Source organism: Mytilus trossulus, chromosome 4, assembly GCF_036588685.1.
Source record: "Mytilus trossulus isolate FHL-02 chromosome 4, PNRI_Mtr1.1.1.hap1, whole genome shotgun sequence".
NCBI classification, from domain to species: domain Eukaryota; kingdom Metazoa; phylum Mollusca; class Bivalvia; order Mytilida; family Mytilidae; genus Mytilus; species Mytilus trossulus.
Genome location: NC_086376.1, coordinates 30,423,832 through 30,443,062, shown reverse-complemented (window position 1 = coordinate 30,443,062; position 19,231 = coordinate 30,423,832). Strand labels below are relative to the sequence as shown.

The 19,231-nt window shown below is 31.1% G+C and overlaps 2 protein-coding genes across 9 annotated transcripts in view; one reads left to right on the top strand and one right to left on the bottom strand.

The window, feature by feature from the left end:
• Positions 1-9,090, bottom strand: part of LOC134715085 (band 4.1-like protein 4A) — a 44,251-nt gene extending 35,161 nt beyond the window's left edge. For all 8 annotated transcript variants that reach the window (XM_063576986.1, XM_063576988.1, XM_063576991.1 and 5 more), the window contains exons 1-2: positions 8,847-9,090; positions 511-615 (exon numbers count right to left, since the gene is read on the bottom strand). In XM_063576986.1, coding sequence (XP_063433056.1) covers positions 511-615; positions 8,847-8,993 — 252 coding nt within the window. In that variant the 5' untranslated portion in view covers positions 8,994-9,090. The remainder of the gene's footprint in view (positions 1-510; positions 616-8,846) is intronic.
• Positions 9,091-9,184: 94 nt separating this feature from the next.
• On the top strand, positions 9,185-18,028 carry LOC134715087 (small ribosomal subunit protein uS19-like). The gene is made up of 5 exons (XM_063576994.1): positions 9,185-9,287; positions 10,141-10,241; positions 10,739-10,871; positions 13,625-13,726; positions 16,542-18,028. The coding sequence occupies exons 1-5, from the start codon at positions 9,285-9,287 to the stop codon at positions 16,653-16,655; spliced, it is 453 nt and encodes a 150-aa protein (XP_063433064.1). The 5' UTR covers positions 9,185-9,284; the 3' UTR covers positions 16,656-18,028.
• The last annotated feature ends 1,203 nt before the right edge of the window (positions 18,029-19,231 follow it).

Below are 19,231 nucleotides of genomic sequence, written 5' to 3'. Positions count from 1 at the left end.
AATCTCTTTCATTCTTGCTTGTACTTTGATCACTTCCACTGTTGCTTTTTACTGTATCTTTCGAGATACTTTTTTTTTTCTTTTTTTTTTTATTCTTCCTTCTTTTACTTTCTATTTACTGATACCATTCACTTTTTCCTTTCCTTTTTACAGTAGAAGCTTTGTTAGCTTTTGAATTTGTTCAAATTTTTTTGTATATAACTTGATTGGTTGTAATATTTTTTCTACTGTAGATCTTTTTCTATTTTGAATGGTTTTAGCCTCGTTGTAGTATTTTCTAGACCCTTTCATCTCATTTGAATGGTTGTTGTTTTTTTTTAAATACAAAACTTTCCTAGATTTTACATGGCTGTAGTATTTTATTACTGTAAACACTGGCATTGCTTTATAAAGGTTGTTGTATATTATTCACTGCAGATATTTCCATAGTTTGGAAAGTTAGAGTAATTTTTTACTGTATACACTTTCTTGGCTTTTGTGTAGTTTCAGTAATTTTATTATGGTACTTACAGTTTGGTCTGAGGTATCAAGATATCGCAGTCCAAAATAATCTTTTTCTTCTAGATTAAGATACGAAAACACTTTATCAAGGAGAGAAAGTCCCTTGTGACTACTCTGAAATTGTAAAAAGATAATAAGTTTAAATGGTTATAATCTTAAACAAAATGTGTGTATGACAAAATACTTAAATCACAGACATAGCTTTCTATCTGGCTTGTTTAATATTAATTTTTATCATTTTTCGTTTTCTAGAATCTCAGGAAATGCCACCTTAACCCTTTTCTCAATGGATTTTTTTTTTGCATACTTGATTCACATCGGATTTTTCAATAAAAAGCTGAGAATAATGCTTTTAAGTATATACGCATGACAAAAACAAATATTTTATCAAATAAATTTAAGTCATATACATATGTATTCTTATTAAGATCCTTTTCATATTGGATACAAATTAATTTAGTCTGATTTCGAAGTCTAAGAGTTTCAACTTAAGTACTACACAGGCCTCAAAACATGTCATTTTGGAGTAAAATGAGTGGTGTCAAAAGGCGTCATTATGGTCAAAAGGGATACATTTTTGTATCTATTTATTTTTGTACATATTTTACAGTATCATGATCAAGTAAATTGTTCTCTATATAAAAAAGAAGATGTGGTATGATTGCCAATGAGACAACTATCCACAAAAGACCAAAATGACACAAACATTAACAACTATAGGTCACCATACGGCCTTCAACAATGAGCACAGCCCATACATTTTTTTGTACCTGTTCGACTCTGTCTGGGCTCTTGTTTACTGTAGAACCTTTTTATTGTAATGAAAACAATTTATATCTATATAAAACTTCATGCAGGAAAAAAGGTATAAACAACTTTGTCACAAGGGCCTTAACATTGTACTGACAATCATCACCAAAAGTGTAAAATTAGAAAACTACAAATATGTCAAGACCTTTGTCATGATTCTCACAAAGATAAAAATCTCATTCACCTTCAATGGTATTTAATTTCATTTTTTATTCTACTATCTTTAACTCCTTTTCTATAAATCAATCAGAGCAATTCAAATATGTACAGGTTTTCTATTAAAATTCACTATACCATTACACGAAAAACTTTTACAATCAGCTGGTTTCTTTATAGACCATGAATCAAATAAATTTCAATACCCTGCTATGTGTAACTTTATATTTAGTTATTAACTACGAATACAAAATAACGGACTCGTTCTTTTTGTAAAACCATCATTTAATTTGTGCTCTATTAAAGTATAACAATCCATTCCATGACACAAATGACATTTAAGGTTCTTTTAAAACTTCTGTAATTAAGTTGACAAGACTTGATAAAAATTGAATACATTCACTTATTTGTTAAATGTACAGTGATAGCTAGACATTAAATTTATCTTACAAACACAAATTACTGATAAAAAAATGATTCTCAAAACACAAAAAGTTTAATTCTACCTAAAAAAAGCCTGTAGAAAACAAGAGGTATATCAATAGAAGGGCAATGAACAGACAGACAGTGGAGCAGGAGTGATACAATATGAGGGTGGCAAAGGGATATTTTCCTGCAGCGTGTTTTGCCATTTTTATTTCACATGCAGCCGTGAAAAAGGTTAGATATTCACTGTGTTTCCTGAAATCGTTAAAAAGATCAACGTGCAAGACATTTTTAATTGTTCGTTCATCATGAAATGGAAATGTTATTTCGCGTTCTTCCATGCAGATACCCCTTTACCTCCCTCCAATATGTATCAATTTAAATATATAAAAGGTAGTTCATACAGTATCATATACATGGCTAACTGTCTGTTACTGGTCTAAGACAAGTTACAAGATTTAGACCATAGAACTTTCAGCAACTGAAAGCTAGTATAAAGTCAATGTCAACTAATAAAGAAACAATGTTCATTCCTGTAAAAGACGACATCATATATAAAAGTAAAGGATCATTGAATAAATAACCAAATAAGACTAAATCACATTACAAATTCATAACTATTGACCAGGGGTGGGCTTAAATATTTAATAACAGTGCAAAATCCAGAATGTTTTAAATCTCTCCCTGTTGCTCAAAAACACACATTTAAAATATTAAATGATCACACAAATCGTCCTGTTTATTGTATAAATGAGTAGATCAAGAAGCTTAAGTATCAGGTTACTGCAGTTTGTCAATAAAACATGGCTTTACATAAACATGATAAATTGGTATAATAGTTGTATTCATATGTTTGATCTGTAATATATATCCAGATTTACTAAAGCTTTCATTGTATGAGGTCTTGTATTAGTACATACTTATTCTACATGTTTTAGTTAGATTAAAGAATGTTTAAATAAGCTATGTTTCTTTTGATAAATCAGAAATTTTTAGGTTATGCCATAAATGGGATTATTTTGTTTTCATGATAATATTCTACAACCAGACAAGGGGACTGAACAATGGTTGTAATGTTGTAGGAATATCTTTTTATTAGAAAGATACTTTTATATGAAAGGGAGGTGTTAAAATCCACATTATAGGGATCTCCATGGATGAAAATTGAATGCTGTACAGTGTAGCGCGATCGAACATATTTCATCCCTCCACATAAGGATAGGTTAACATGCTAATTCAAAGCTTATTTAAATTATGTTTATTTGAATTTTCATTATAAATACTATATAGAAGTATATATATTTTTAATAATTGCCGTTTGTAACCCTTCAAAGGCCAATCCCTCATGCCCCCTCCCTTTCCCTTAGTTGAGAATGACCAATAGCTATCACGAAGGTCCCCATGTATTTTTTTGCTATTTTTGGTAATTGTTATGGGGGTTCAAAATCATGTGGCGCTTATTTTTACGGACATTGTCAAATTCAGAAGTCATGAACCCATTACCGGTATGACTGGTTTGCAGCAACGACAAAACGAGTCGTACAGGTTAAGTAAAAGGTTAAAAAGATTTGTAAAGCAAACGTTGTCAAATGAAAAAAAATTTTAATGACTTTATCTAGCAAATCAATAATATGCAACATGCATCTTTTGAGTCTGAATAGAAACCGGAAACGGATAATGATTATACGGTTTTGTCTTCATTGGGGAGTAACTTTAAGAACTGATTAGATCCAATCCTCAACAGGGGCAGATTCAGCCATTTTAAAAAGGGGGTCCCAACCCAGGATAACAGAGGGGGCCCAACCCCCTGGGCCCTCCCACTGGATCTGCCACTGCCTAAATCTGCAACAGATCATGATGGACAAGGCATGTAAATGTTTTAAATCGAGAAAAATATTTATTTTACAATTTTCAATCAACTCTTACAGCAAAACCATTTATCATATAAATTGTTGCATTGCATATAAGAATTATGCAATGAACATTACGTAATCAATTATGCATTATGAGAAAATTTGTAACATATACCATGTATACAAACGACCTAAAAGTTGAAAATGTCAATGGTTTTAAAAAATTTAAAAAAGAAAAACCTGCATTTAAGCCGAAACCTATCTAGAATAAAATTGTGTAGATATTTTAAGTTTCAATCAACTTTTAAAGAATATTGTTGATCTTTTCAAACTTTTCATTATACTTTGAAATGCAGATAACATCTAAGAACTTGACAGAACAAATTAGAGGATTGAATCTAAATCTCTTACTATCTGATCAAAATAAAAACATAAATAATCTACATAAGAATAGGTAGTCAAATTTACGTGTAATAAGAGGAGAAATATGCCAGGTTTAACAAATATGGTGTTAAAGTTACATAATGTAAAATACAATTACACACATTTAAAAGTCTTTCACACTATGGGGTATATTCAAATCTTTTATCATAATGATCTGCGTATATAAATCTTGGGCTATTTTAAAAATACAAACAGATTTAACTTTTAAAGTTACATACTCAAAAATTCCACACATACAAAATTAAATTATTGCATTTATATTTTGTAAAATAAATATATTTATTTTAAATTAAAAGAATTTGCACATAAATCATTGTGTGTAAATGTAAATATAGTATGTTTGGGGAGATTATTTTTTATTTTGTTATATGTATCACATTTCTTTCCCTCTTTTGTATATGCTTAAGCTTAAAGGAAAGGTGAATTTTATGCTTTGGGAAATACCCAAATTCCTTGGCATCACAAAATAAAATTCAATTTGTAATTATTTACTGTTTGGGAAGAGTAACAGATACCAATCAAAGGAGACCACAAAAATCAAAAACCACAAATCAAATACAGTTGAAAACAAGAATTTGTCCATAGTACACGAATGCTCTACTTGCACTATCATATTCTATGTTCAGTGCACTTTGAAATTGGGGTAAAAACTCTAAATTGGCATAAAAGTTAGAAAGATCATACATGTATCATAAGGAACATTTGTACTAAATTGAGAGTTGATTGGACTTCAACTTCATCAAAAACTTTAACCTGAAGCGGGACAGACAGTTGAATGGACCCAAAGACCAGAAAACATAATGCCCCTCTTTTATCATAGGTGGGGCATAAAAAAGTTTTCCATTTGTGTGTACAGTCACAGTATCAATGTTACATACATCTAACATGTTAGTAAAACCCCAAACACTATTCATAATTTAAAAAATAAAATAGATTTGCAGTATCAATTCATTTTAGGAAGAACTACTGAAGATTCTCTGAAACTTTTAATGAGTAATAAAGTCACTGAATTAAAAAAAGGAAGCTCAATAGGTCCGAGAACACAATTAATTTGTAGTGCATTTCTTTTAGAACATAAATGAAAATAAAAAAAATCCCACCTGCGCTTTCTCAAAGAAACTTTTACAGTGTGTTGTACTACTTTTGGTACAAATTATATCAAATTTATAGAAAACTTCATCGCCTCTAACTCAAAATATGGACAATTTTATGTTTAGGGCGTTTTGAAATCTTTTGACAGCTTCCGAAGTGCTCATTTTCAACCTTTTTCAGCTAGACCAAATCCCTACTTTCCTTTAAAATTCTGGACCCAAATTTATTTACAGTGTAATTTCATCCCCCTCCTTGCAATTTGAGGCATTGCACATGGAGAAATAAATTTGGAAGGGGTATAAAAATTAATGGCAAGTAACCCACTGTCAACACTAGGGAATATATTTGTGAACAACGAAAATCAAGTGACGACAATGGTGGTCTCCGACCAATTGGAAAACAGGGATCAAGCCTACAATTTTGTACATTATGACAATTTTCAGATTAGGACACCCTCTTGATCCCCAGGGAAATGATCAACATTTATTTGTTCAGTGTAATTTCCATTTTATTACTATGTAATTCCTGCATTAGGATGTTTATTTAGGTACTTGTAACCTTTATCTCTTTAGAAATTTTGGGATTTTCTCTTTCTATATCTTTGAGACAATTTCACATTAAAACAAATAAAAAAAGTAGCAAAATATTCAGACATTAAAATGTTGTTAGGTGAAGCTAGATTTTGATAAATTATAGTTTTATTATTATACTAAGTACTTCAATTAAATGTTATGCATTAAAAGACAATCACACTTGTTTGTATATATGTCCACACATTTTCATTCATAACTACAGAAGAATTTAAATAGTTTATACATCCCTACCTACAAATTGTATTATAGACAGGTGCTCTAATCAAAATCTAATTCTGTCAGTCATATTGACACAAACAACAGACATAAATTCTCTTTAATCAATATCCACCTTATTTTAAATTCTTTCCGTACATATACATGTATGTCTATAATATATATTGTTATTTACATTAAAAATTCAAATTTACAATCCTTAAAAATATATAATACATTGTAATATCTAGTTTTAATGTGTGATATTTTGCTATCATAAATATTTAACATTTATGATCAATAGCATTTATAGAAAGAATTTTCAATCTTTCCCATATTGATAAGACATGATTTCCTTCAACATGTTTAATGCTTGTTTTTAGTTTAATCAGGTTAATATCATAAGTTATTTACTTCTGGGTTAGTTAACATTCTAAATACATGTGCACTGTAAAGTCAGAATCTAAACATGTACATGTAACTTTATTGCAAACAGACAATAACTGTTACAATTAATCCTTCAAAGTTCAAAATGATGTACATGTAAGAGTCATTAACAGCAAAAACACAGATTAACTATAAATGTACTTTTCTATATTTTAGTGATAATAAAAAAATTGTTGTTTAACATTGAGGAATACATTTATGACAGATGGTTAAATTAATAACAAACATAGTACACTATCTGTACATCTTGCCCTCAGCATAAAATTCACCAGACTGTGAAGATATCCTTTGTAATTTGTAGATCATCATATAAAATATAATAGACCCAAAAGCATCAAAATAAAACATTGACAGTATTCAAAAGTCACATAACTAGTTTAAACTTGTACCAATTTAGTTAATACATATATGTCTGACTCTGTACCATGTCAGGAAATCTTCAAACTTATAAAAGATGTTGTATAATATATGTATGTATCTCACAAAGGTATACAACTGTTGCCTTTATAACTATTTATTCAGCCCTTATTTTATTGATTTTGTATTTACATTGTGTCATAGATGTAGATCAAATTTATTTGTTCAGTGTATGTTCACTTCTGTTAGTATGTATTTTGATTGAGTAAAGCCATTTCCATTGATATTTAATAGTGTCTTTCTACGTTGAGAGGTCATACTTAACTATTGTTTCAGGTAAGGGTGAAGGTTGGTACCTATTAAAGTTTAAACCCACTGCATTTGTTTGCACTTGTCCTAAGTCAGGAACCTGATGTTCAGTAGTTGTAGGTTGTTAATGTGGTTCGTAAGAAGTGTTTTTCATTGTTTTAATAGATAAGAACATTGGTTTTCCCATTTGAATGTCATTATTTGGGCCCTTTAATTTATAGCTTGCTGTTTGGAATGAGCCAAGGCTCTGTGTTAAAGACCATAATTTCCAAAAAAGTTTTTATTTTATTTCCAATGAATTGACCTTATGAAAACTGGTTGACATTACCATACATTATACAAAATGTAAGCAGACAGTGAGAAGTAGTGCTCTATCTTAACATAAGTAATAAATGTACTACAGCTCATACATGTACATGTATATATATATTGATCATGAACATTTTTAGTAAAGTCATTTAAATATCTCAAAATTAAAGCATTTATATGAAGCAATATAATATAGAGTTTTCAAGGGGTAAAAGTCAATTCGGCATCAACAGAATATTGACACCTATTTTAAGTCATTTCAGCATTTGGTTAGTTTATCATCTAATAGATTTAGTTTCAGTTCAATACATTTCCTTGCATCATAAAATATTCTGAAAGAGACTGAGCTACATGTACATAGTGTATGTATAAGTTTCTTTGTAATAATAATTACAAGTTCCAATAGAAGCAGGTTTTATGCTCGCTACATTGAAGACCTGTTGGTGACCTTCTGCTGTTGGTTTTTTCTATGGTTGGGTTGTTGTCTCTTTGACACATTCCCCATTTCCATTCTCAATTTTATTATGGCATGATTGTTACATTTACATTGTTGTACTTTAGGCCCTATAACAAAGTTCCCATTTGATTAACTTCTGTTCTCAGTGACCCTGAATTATAAGTTGACACTTCATGTGCATGATGTGATAAGATTTTATAAAAAAAAAAACATCAATATACTGTATACTGTATAATAATAACATAATATTAATCCTTGGTGACAGAAAATTTAAAAACAACACTTGAAGTTAATGCTGAATTTATAATCAGGTCCTGATTTAACTCAGTGCCAATTTGACCAGGCAGGTCTCGATTAAACCAAGGGATTAATATTCAATTTCTGGTAAAACATGACTTGACAATCTTGACCATTAATTTTCGAGTATCCTGTGTAAAGGTTTTCATGTCCTATACAGTATTGTAATGTCCAGTAATTCTGCCAGTCCAGTAACTCTACCTGTCTGATAACTCCACCCTTTACTTCTGTGGGTGTCTCCAGACATTTTAAAAAGGGAGAGTTCCCAACCCAGGATAAAGGGGGGCGGGGGGGTTCCAACATTGTCAACATGTCCCCATTCAAATACATTGATCGGCCCAAAAAAAGTGGGGGATTCCAACCCCAGAACTCCACCCCCCCTGGATCCGTCAATGGTCTCCACCATCTTTTTTTTCTGCTATATCATAAATTTCAACTTTGAAGAAAACTTTAACAAAATATCATCATTGTCCAATGACCCTAGGTCAACCTGGTAGTTCATTCATTATTTCAAAATTAGAAACTTGTCTATTATTCTTTAGTAAAAAATGTATACAAAAAAATTAGTATACATTTAACTGTTTAATGATTTATACAAACCTTAAAAGGAAATAATTGATCTGTTTCATCCAAAAATATAACTTTACAGACTGGTCCACTTTTTGATTCACTTGCCCTATTCGAATTTTGCTTGTCGTTTCTAAGGAATCGAGGTAAAAGTTTCGTTAATCGAAAAGAATGGGACATTTTTGATACAAAAAGTTTGTATCACTTTTTGGAAGTAGATGACCATGAATTTGCATGCTTCGTCCTGGTAAATTTAACTGTTCTTGAATTATAATGCATTTCTCTCTGTTACATATTCCATAATTTGTCAACTCTTTGATCTTTCTTGTGGTGAATTTTCACATTTTAATAGTGTCCAACTTCACCTGTCAACAACATTCGCACCTGTCTTCGGTTACTTCCGGAACTAGCGAGTACACGCTTCTACACTACATCCGATTCTTTCTTTTTCCGGTTTCACAACACATCAAAATGGTAAATTTACCAACATTTTTTACTATCTGTTAAATATCACTGCCATCACACTCAAATTTGTTCATTTTAAGTCTTTTAAATCACCACAGCAACTAAATTTTGCGATATCTTTTATATTTTTAAAGAAACTTAGCAATTAGTTGAATGTAATCGAATTGATCATGCAACGTTCTCCACTTTCATTTGGATTGAGTATAGACAGAAACTGGTTTAAGTAACCGAAACTCTATGTAATATTTAATCATTATATTCATAGAGTCTTTTAAAACAATACAAAAAAAAAATCAACGGTTACGTGTATTTTTTACATTGTAATAGTACAGCACTTTTTAGCAAGACAGCCACAGGCACTTGTTTCTGTCAATAAACCCATATTGACAGAAACAAGTGCCTGTGAATACACCACTTAGTTGGCATAAGGCAAGCTCAATGGGCTAATAGGCATAACTTGTCAAACCTTGCTTGTATATTTTAGTTAAATCAGTGGTGGAAATGCCGACCTTGTGTCATTTCTTTTTAGAAATTTTAAATGGTTGGAATAAACATTTGTTTACCTGTGAAATGCCAATATTTATCAACCCAAACAGCACAATTGTTGGACTTGCACCACTTTTCTGTAGCCCCAAAATGTTTAATAGTTTGAATCATTAAATCATGAGATAGATTATGATCTGCTTGAATGAAGGTATATACCATTTCTACTGTCAGACATCAAACGGGTTAAAATTTTATCGTGAATAGTCAAAATATTTGTATTGTGATTTTGTCAGAGGTCATAGAAAATTATCGGTACCAATAATTTTTACAATTTCCTATATTGACTCGATTCCTAATTTTGTTTTAATATTTACAGGAAGTAGACGAAGTTGCCTTGGCAGAAAAGAAGAAGAGGCGTACCTTCAGAAAGTATGCCTACAGAGGTGTTGACTTGGACCAGCTGCTTGATATGTCAAAGTAAATACATACATGTATATTGACCAGATCTTGATCACATGTTTTTCTTGTTTAATAAATACAAAGCAACTCTGCATGAAGATAATTGTATATTTAATGGAGTAGGTTCTGAAAAGGCCTTAATTAGTTAATATGGCCCCTATTTCAAGGTATAGTAGGATGTATTAGCCATATCTAAATCGATGACTAGACATATAATGATATTGAAAATTTGCATATAATCATTCTTTTTAAACTTGCACCTGTACACATTTAACAGTTAAATACTTTAAATTTTTACAATAGATGAGGAAAACAAATTTTAATTGATTATCAGGACTCAAACTTCTGTTTTAATAGTTTGAAGTAAGTATGTCAGAGCAGATCATAAACTGAAACTCTTATTTTTCAAAATCAGTATTTATATTTCATTTCTTTGAACAAATGGTTTTGGCCGCATGTTTTTTTTAACGCCTATTACAATAATTAATGTTGATACAATTGTTGTTTATTTTCAGTGAGCAGCTGATGGAATTGTTCCCCTGCAGAATTCGTAGAAGATTGTCCAAAGGTTTGAAGAGAAAGCCAATGGCACTGATCAAAAGATTAAGACAGGCAAAAAAAGAAGCTGGACCTCTGGAAAAACCAGAAGTATGAAATAATCAAAATAAATGTTGAGTTGGTTTTAGATAAAGTGAATGATTTGAATTCAACTAAAAACTTATTAGATATTTTTATAGAAATTTACAGGAGAAAGAAAGTTTCTCTCAACATATTAAGGTAATCATAAGCAATTTGAAATGAATTGTATGTACATGTATGAATGCATATAGATTGTGGACTTGTACCTCTTGAAATACTTTGCCACACATTATTTTCCTATTTGTCATTATATGTCCATGAAATTCAAATATTTTCAATCTTAAATTCACTAAAATGAGAAAATAATCAAATAAATTATTTTAAAAAAGACTGTCCGTAAGAACAAAAATACATGCAAAAGTTCATTTATGTAATCTTTTAAAATTTAGTTAACAGAGCTCCAGATAAGAATTCACAAATTGGGGTTTTTACCCACCATTTTCTTATGTAATTGGGTGATACATATTTTTAATTGCATTATCAATTCCAATTCACCCCTCATGTTAATATCAAATAGGGTTTTTCACCACCAAGCTCCTTAATGTATTGGGTTTTTTCATCAACACACTATTGAATATTTAGGCAATATCAACCTCGGATGTTTTTCCATGTTAAATATGTTTCTTTCTTTGAATAATATGCGCTATAGCTGTTTTATTTTCTTAATTCACTGACGAGCAATTGTAGGTTTAATTTGTGTCCCGTTTCAATCTTCTGCCAGTTTTGTATTTTCTCACAACTTATGTAAACTGTAAATAACGGATATGTCTATTCCAAGGCACTCGTCTCAGATTTTTTTTTCTCTTATATACCTTTATATAAAAATTCCGAGAGGAATGCCTGTGTGTGCATTCACTCATTAACCGTAAAACGAAAAAAAATAGTATATAAACTCTAATTATACTTGAATGTTTTTGTTTTATTCAATTTACATAAATCTGGGTTAAGTTATCCCTTATTAGAACTTTTGGTTTCCAATTACATATCATTTCATAATTGATATTGTTTGGCCTTTCACATTTTCTAACGGCAATTAACTGATTCAGTTTTTGACGAAGTCCCGTGTTTATTAGCAATATTCTCGTTAAGGTACGCAAACACGCCCATGGATGCGTTCGATGGACGCTTCCTAAAAACACTGGTTGAGTGTTGTTATCATCATATCTTTCCCTCAGTTATTCAAAAGAACCTGAAAACATGCTTCTATTCAATATTTTTATCGGACATTCACTTTCGTTTTAATTCAATGTATGTTACGATAAATCTCGAGCAATTCAAAAAAAATATGACAACACAACATGACACACGCTAATTGGATAAACGCCGAGAAGATCGAAATGATTCAAAACCACGTGTACCTTTTGAGCAAGGGAAAATTCCAACAGAACAGGGACCTATTTCAGCTACTTGATGCAGGGAACTATTTTTAGAACGAAAGGACAACTCCAATTATAAATATAATAAAAATAGATTTACGCAACAAGTGAAAACAGATAAGGGTAAATAACGAAAACGGTAGCCAACAAAAGGGTTGAGAACTCATGGTTTTGGCATATAATTGGGTTTTCCTTTGAATTGATGGGGTTATTGAACCCTGCAATGGGCAATTGCATTGGGTTTTCTATTATTTGTATTGCGTGATCACGCAAATACGCAGCTTATCTGGAGCTCTGGTTAATATCAAGGATGCCAATTTAGATTTTATAGTGAAAGAAGAATCAATAATTTTGGTGGCCATATGTTTTAGGAGCAACAATAATATAAAAAAAAATATCCCAGTTCTAGGATCAATTATTTGGGGAATCAGCTACTGGGTCTGTGTGAATTTCAATACTTGAATATTTACTTGTATACGGGAACTTTTCAGAATTATATATTCTTTTCAATGTTCGAATAAACTCCATGGCATTTAAAAAGTTTACAGGAACAATTTGTTTTTAAACTAAAGTTTTCCAGTTTGGCATTCAGTGTTCTCTCCAGGCCGTTTTAGCGCTGTGCTTTTCAGCACTATCACAATTTCCCACTGTTCTATTGCACTGACAGCAGCAATATCCAGTGCAAGCACACTATATTTTTTTCGTAATTTTTTCAAATTTCCCACTTATTTTTCTCTTCGGATCATGTGATTGACTGGTTTACTATTTCTTTCTGATTTCCTTACTATCTTAACTTCAAATGAAGAGTTTAACCTTTCATCTCAAATACCGTCCACAGAAATCAACTGTGCACAAATGTTAAGTTACTGCTTAAGGACTTCAAAACATTCCCCAAAAATATGCAGTTATTACAATTATCAAAGAAATGAGATTGGTATAAGAAATTGTAGAATTTTAGAGTGAAATTAAAGAAAGAAAATAAAACATAATTGCTTGTACAAGTTGCACATATCTAGATGATCAAGGGATATAACTCTACTTTAATCAGTAAATAAACATTACTTGTGGATTCCAAAAGAAATACTTTTTTGGTATAACAGAATGTGAATGATTAGTGATATAAGAGTTTGTTGAATAAAATTAGATATTTTTTTGTTACTGTAAAACAAAAGATAAGTCAATTTTGGTCAATAACAGATAATTAAATGAAAAATTGTCTTGTGAGAAATTTTACTTTACTAATGTACATGTATATAGAACAGGTAAATATCACCATACTAGGTTCTTGTGCTCCTTAAAAAAAAAATGTCCATCAAGAAGAATAAAAAAATGTTGGTTCTGGAGACCGTGATGCCATAATGACTAACATCTGACTTTATTTAACAGGTTGTGAAGACTCATTTACGTAACATGATCATTGTCCCAGAGATGATTGGCAGTATCATTGGTGTATACAATGGTAAAACATTCAACCAAGTGGAAATCAAGGTATGTAGTAGTCAGAAATTATAGATTTTGTTAAAAAAAATGCACTGATAATAATAATAATTACTCATCAATTTTACGGTTCAGTGAAGCTTCAATAAATAAATCATATACAGTTTAGGCCAAAATAAAAATATGGTTTGTTTCCCCTCGCCCGACCGACTCAGAGAAATCCCGCCGACTCAAAAGTTTTTATTCCGTTTTTTTGCAACATTTTTTTTTATATCCGGAAATTTTTCGGGGTTGTTTCCGGTGCCGATGATCATTTTATGGTGACCTAAAATCAGCGGTATTGTTTTTGAATTTCAAACATCCTGTATTATTTTGTACACATTCCGCTCACGTGATCGACTGGTTTATTTATCCGCGAAATCGTTAATTCACCCATGCAACGATGTCAAATATCTTAGGGACCAGTTCAATAAATGATCAAAATGGCGCCATTTGAAAAACTTTTACTGCCAAATTAACATTTCCTTCCTCCAATTTTTCGCTTTTAAAAGATACCGAACTTAAGAAAGGAATGGACAGAGACATTTAATGCATGTCTCAGGTGCTGAAAAGTTCATTTCTAAAAAATATAAGGGAAGTGTTACCCCCTTCTCTGACAACGTGGTCCCGACCATTGATTGAACCATCTATGACTATATCATTACTTTTTCGCTTTTACTACCGAAATGTCAAACCTGCATTGTTTGAAGGAGGCAACCCTGTTATCAAGGGATTCATTATAAGCCCGTATATTACGATTACTTGTCCATCCGTGGCTCTTTTTCAAATGGATAAGGGAATAAAACAAAACGAAAATTTTGTGTAGATATATATGAAATATCGATATTTGTCAACCAATCATCAATATATATTGTTTAAATATTGCTTGAAATTTAATGTAAACAGAGGATGGCTTGGATTAGGAATAGTATTTAATGCTAAAAAGGCCACACATGTAAACAGGAAGTTATGTCAGCCAGTAAGGGAGATAATTTGGGAGGGAAAGACCTAAAACAAGTATTGTCAAATCTTGAAAAAACAAAAAGAAAATGTACAACACTACCTTTTTGAATGTGACCTGTAATCAGATGCCAGAGACAAATTATTTCATCAAATATACTTCAAAACAGGACACATTCCAACAGATCTAGATAATTTATTAACAATCAATTAATTTGCAAATGCAGAAAATATCAATCAACTATTAGTGGAGTACATAGAGGAAACAAACCGTTTTAGTGGATAATTTGATACAAATTTCTTTAAACAAATTTCTTTAAATTTTTTATATTTTTAATTTTTCATGCCATTTCAATAACCTAATAAACCATTTTTTAAATTTATTTCACTTCATACAATAATTCTATAATATTTTTAAAAGGCCACCTACAATATATAAGTACAAAGGAGAAACTACATTAGTGATAATTATTTTACAAGCCGCGACAAAGTTACTGAGAATTGTGGAAAATCACGCGCTTACCACAGCGCTGCCGCTATCCAAAAATCCTGGGGAGAACACTGGAATCTGTTTCTCAAATGTAGACAATATATGCATCTTTTCCAATGATCTCCAAAAAGACGTTTTCTTTCTATGTAAAGACATTGGGCATGGTTGTCGTTGTTTTAGATGTCACAATAAGAAATTCAGAGGAAAGCAAGAAAATTTGATTTTTATTAATATTGGTGATTTCCTCAATGTCAGAAGCAAAATCTGAGTCCTAAGCTGTCAGAGGGTAAATTGTTTGATGGAACATTCTTCAGGTTGAACAACTACAGTACATGCATATATATATTTAAAACAGTTTGCTACTTAGTAGTCAGACTCACTGTCAAAGAGGGAAAAAAATCAGTCATGAACAATTCTGAGATACAAATCCAAATAAAATAAAATAAAATTAATGTCAAGTTGACACCTGACACAGAGAGCTACAAACATTTAGATAATTTAACACGTACATTTAAGTTGCTACAGATGGCTATATATGCCAGACATACACATAATCGATTTGTTTTGCTCTGTTGGATATAAAAAAAAATATCAAGATATAAAAAAAAAAAAAAAACCCTACCTACCTACCCACCTCCAAAAATGTGGGTAGGGGTTTGGGGAAACATACATTCTTTTAATTGTGGCCTTAGGTTAAGAAACGTACCGTATTCCGGTATGAAATTATATTATGTAGAACTGCTATTATGACTATGATGTATGTAATAAATGCAACTAACTTTATAGATATACTTATTGAATATTTTTCCCTAAATATTCAATGACTAATTTAAGGGATACTTAATTGAAGCTGTAGATTGAGTAAATTGTTAACAGCAAAAGTGCAATAAAACTTTGATCAATTTAAAAAAAATTAAAAAAAATACTTATTTAAAAAAGTTTACACAGTTAGCTAAACACTAATCCTCACTGAGGCCCTCTTGAAATACAAAGAAATTGAACAATCGATTACAAAATAAACACAAACTTAATAAAAACTTTATATAAGAAATTGTTATAAAATTCATGTATACATGTTCAAAAACCGGTAAAAATTTCAAATTCATAAAATTGGCATCATTCAAATTATCTCGAAAATGTTTAAAATTTTGAGTAAGTGGTTAGAAATCAGAGGTTAGGGTCACCTAGTTGTAACATTTATCTCTAAAGTACAGATCATGAATATCAAAATCTTTTAAATATTCAAGTTTTAATATGTGAAATCTTAAATGATAAATAATGTTAAATTTACCAAGCAAACATAATACCAAGACAATAGTCAAGATATTTTGTCTGAATGTATTATTTTTATTTAAATGTTTCACTTTATTTTTTTAGCCTGAGATGATTGGACATTACCTTGGAGAATTCAGTATCACATACAAACCAGTAAAGCACGGTCGACCAGGTATTGGTGCCACTCACTCTTCTAGATTCATTCCTCTGAAGTAGAAACTGGACTGTGTGATGTGAAATAAAAAAAATACTAAAAAAAAATATGTTTATATTTAGCCTACAAATCTTAAGGGATGTGAAATAGGCAATGCATAAAGTGTTTTGGACATCTTGTTTGAAATTGTCAGATGTCTAATTCAGAATTGGGCCTCTATATCAGGGTGGTCTAACTACTGTATCACTAGCCTGTCAACACTGAGGTTGTCAAGTTAAAATCCTGCACATTACTCTTGAATCTTAATTGAATAGATTTGCCACTTTTTCAACCAAAGGTTGTAGTTATCTCCCGGCACTCCCTCTAAACAGGCCAATATAGGGAAGACCAAATAAAAACTGTTACGAAATAACACTAACAGTGTTTTTGTGTTAAACAATCAAACTATTTCAAAAAGTCATTAGTTAAGTAAATTTTAAACAGAGAAGATACCAAACAAGATATGTTAGAATAAGGAAAAATCATAAACATAAATAAGAGAGAAGTTAATCGACACTGAGTATGATACACAAAAAAAGAAATCAGCATAAGGCAGCAGCTATCACAATAATTCAGTTGGTTACTCTGGAGTGTCTAGTACTTTGAAAAGATTAAATTAGATAAATCAAGTCTATATAAATTGCGAATGAAACTAGACTGATCCAAGTAAGCCATGTAAAATTGAGTTGAAGAAAACTGGCCTTTATTGTATGTTAAACTCCCCAACAACCAAAGGACAATAAGGTTGAAATATAAGTAGTCAACCTCCAAATAAAATTCCTGGCTTTGAATCGACATACTTACATGTAGCTGGGTTCAACTAGTCAAGGATTAGTCTAGATGATTAGATCAGTTCTTTCGTAAATTCAGATTTTTTTCTTGGTTGGAATAAATTTACTTTAGAGAACAGCCCGGATTTTCCCTGATATTCAAAATTGAAACCATGTAATTGATTGTTTATTCAAGCAATTAAATGATTAGGTTAAGTGCTTCTCTCTCAGTTGGTGTCCACTGATATTATCAAATGAACACAGATGGTTAGCTGGTCAAGATTATTTAATTTCCATATCCTCTGCATAAATACACATATATACTTGTCTAAAAAATATTCTCATGGTCATGGAATTTTTTTAATAAATAAATGTTTTCATCAAATCATTTGAATAATATATATAAATTTAATTTTTCTTTAGGATTTCTACAGCTAATTTGGAAAGGCTATAATAAATATTTTAAAGTTAGCAAATTTGATGTTTTAATATTATATTACATGTATTATCAATCGGGTGACCAATCCAGACTATGTTATTATAGTTGTTCGTTATTAATTCCATTTTTCATGTGCATATATTTGAAGCTGGTATATTCAGTGAAGGATAAATACTTCTTGTTAAAATAGTTTTTATGGAGTACATTTTTTAGCATTTTGTGTGATATTTTTTTTGAAATTCCCACTTGCAAGCTTGCAGTATATTTATTGTGTGTAGATGTGGTGTGAGTGCCAATGAGACAACTCTCAATCCAAATAACAATTTATAAAAGTAAACCATTATAGGTCAATGTACGGCCTTCAACACGGAGCCTTGGCACACCATACAACAAGCTATAAAGGCCCCAAAAATTACTAGTGTAAAACCATTCAAACGGGAAAACCATGTGTGTATCTAGTATAGAAATCAAAATCTGGTCTATGTTCAATATACTAAAGGAGGTGTTTCGGTCATGTAGACTTAGACCTATCCTCACCAGGTATCCCTAACCTATATGTTCCTGTTCTTGAAATACTTAGATTTTAGAATGGTTTGAATTTGGCACGGGGGGGGTCTCAACATGGGATTTTAAAAACACCCCCATTTCATATATTGAATAATTGTGAAATCCCTACCTATACATATATTTCACAGCGAAATCATAACCCATTCATATATTTATCACCCATTGATATATCACAATCGGTCAATTACTACCTATTAATATATTTCCTCGGTAAAATTGCACCCCATTGATATATTTGACGGATCAAAAAAGGGACCCATTCCAGCGGCACATATGTATATACCTTTATATAGGAAGAGACCCCCCCCCCGTGGAATTTGGTTCACTTATGGAGATACTCAAATAACTGTATTGAAATCAATCAGCTCCAGGACCAATCCATATATTCTTCATTTTAAGGTTAAAATACTACCTAATTCCATTCACGTACAAATTTGGAGTAGACACCCCCTTTATTTTCCACTGAATAGAGGGGCAATATTTGTATAAACCACTTTTATTGTTATAGTATCGCATTGAAATGAGTGAGATCAAACGCATAAAATAAGAGAAAATTAGTTGATATTGAAATAAAATTGAGAATGGAAATGGGGAATGTGTCAAAGAGACAACGACCCAACAAAAGAGCAGAAAACGGATGAAGGCCACCAATAGAGCTTCAACACTGAAAAAATCCAGCACTTGGAGATGTTTTAAAATGAAAATTAAACACAACAAGAATGCATCCATAGTACACAGATGCCCCACTCCCACTATCATTTTCTATGTTCAGTGGACTGTAAAATTGGGGTAAAAATTCTTATTTGGCATTACAATTAAAAAG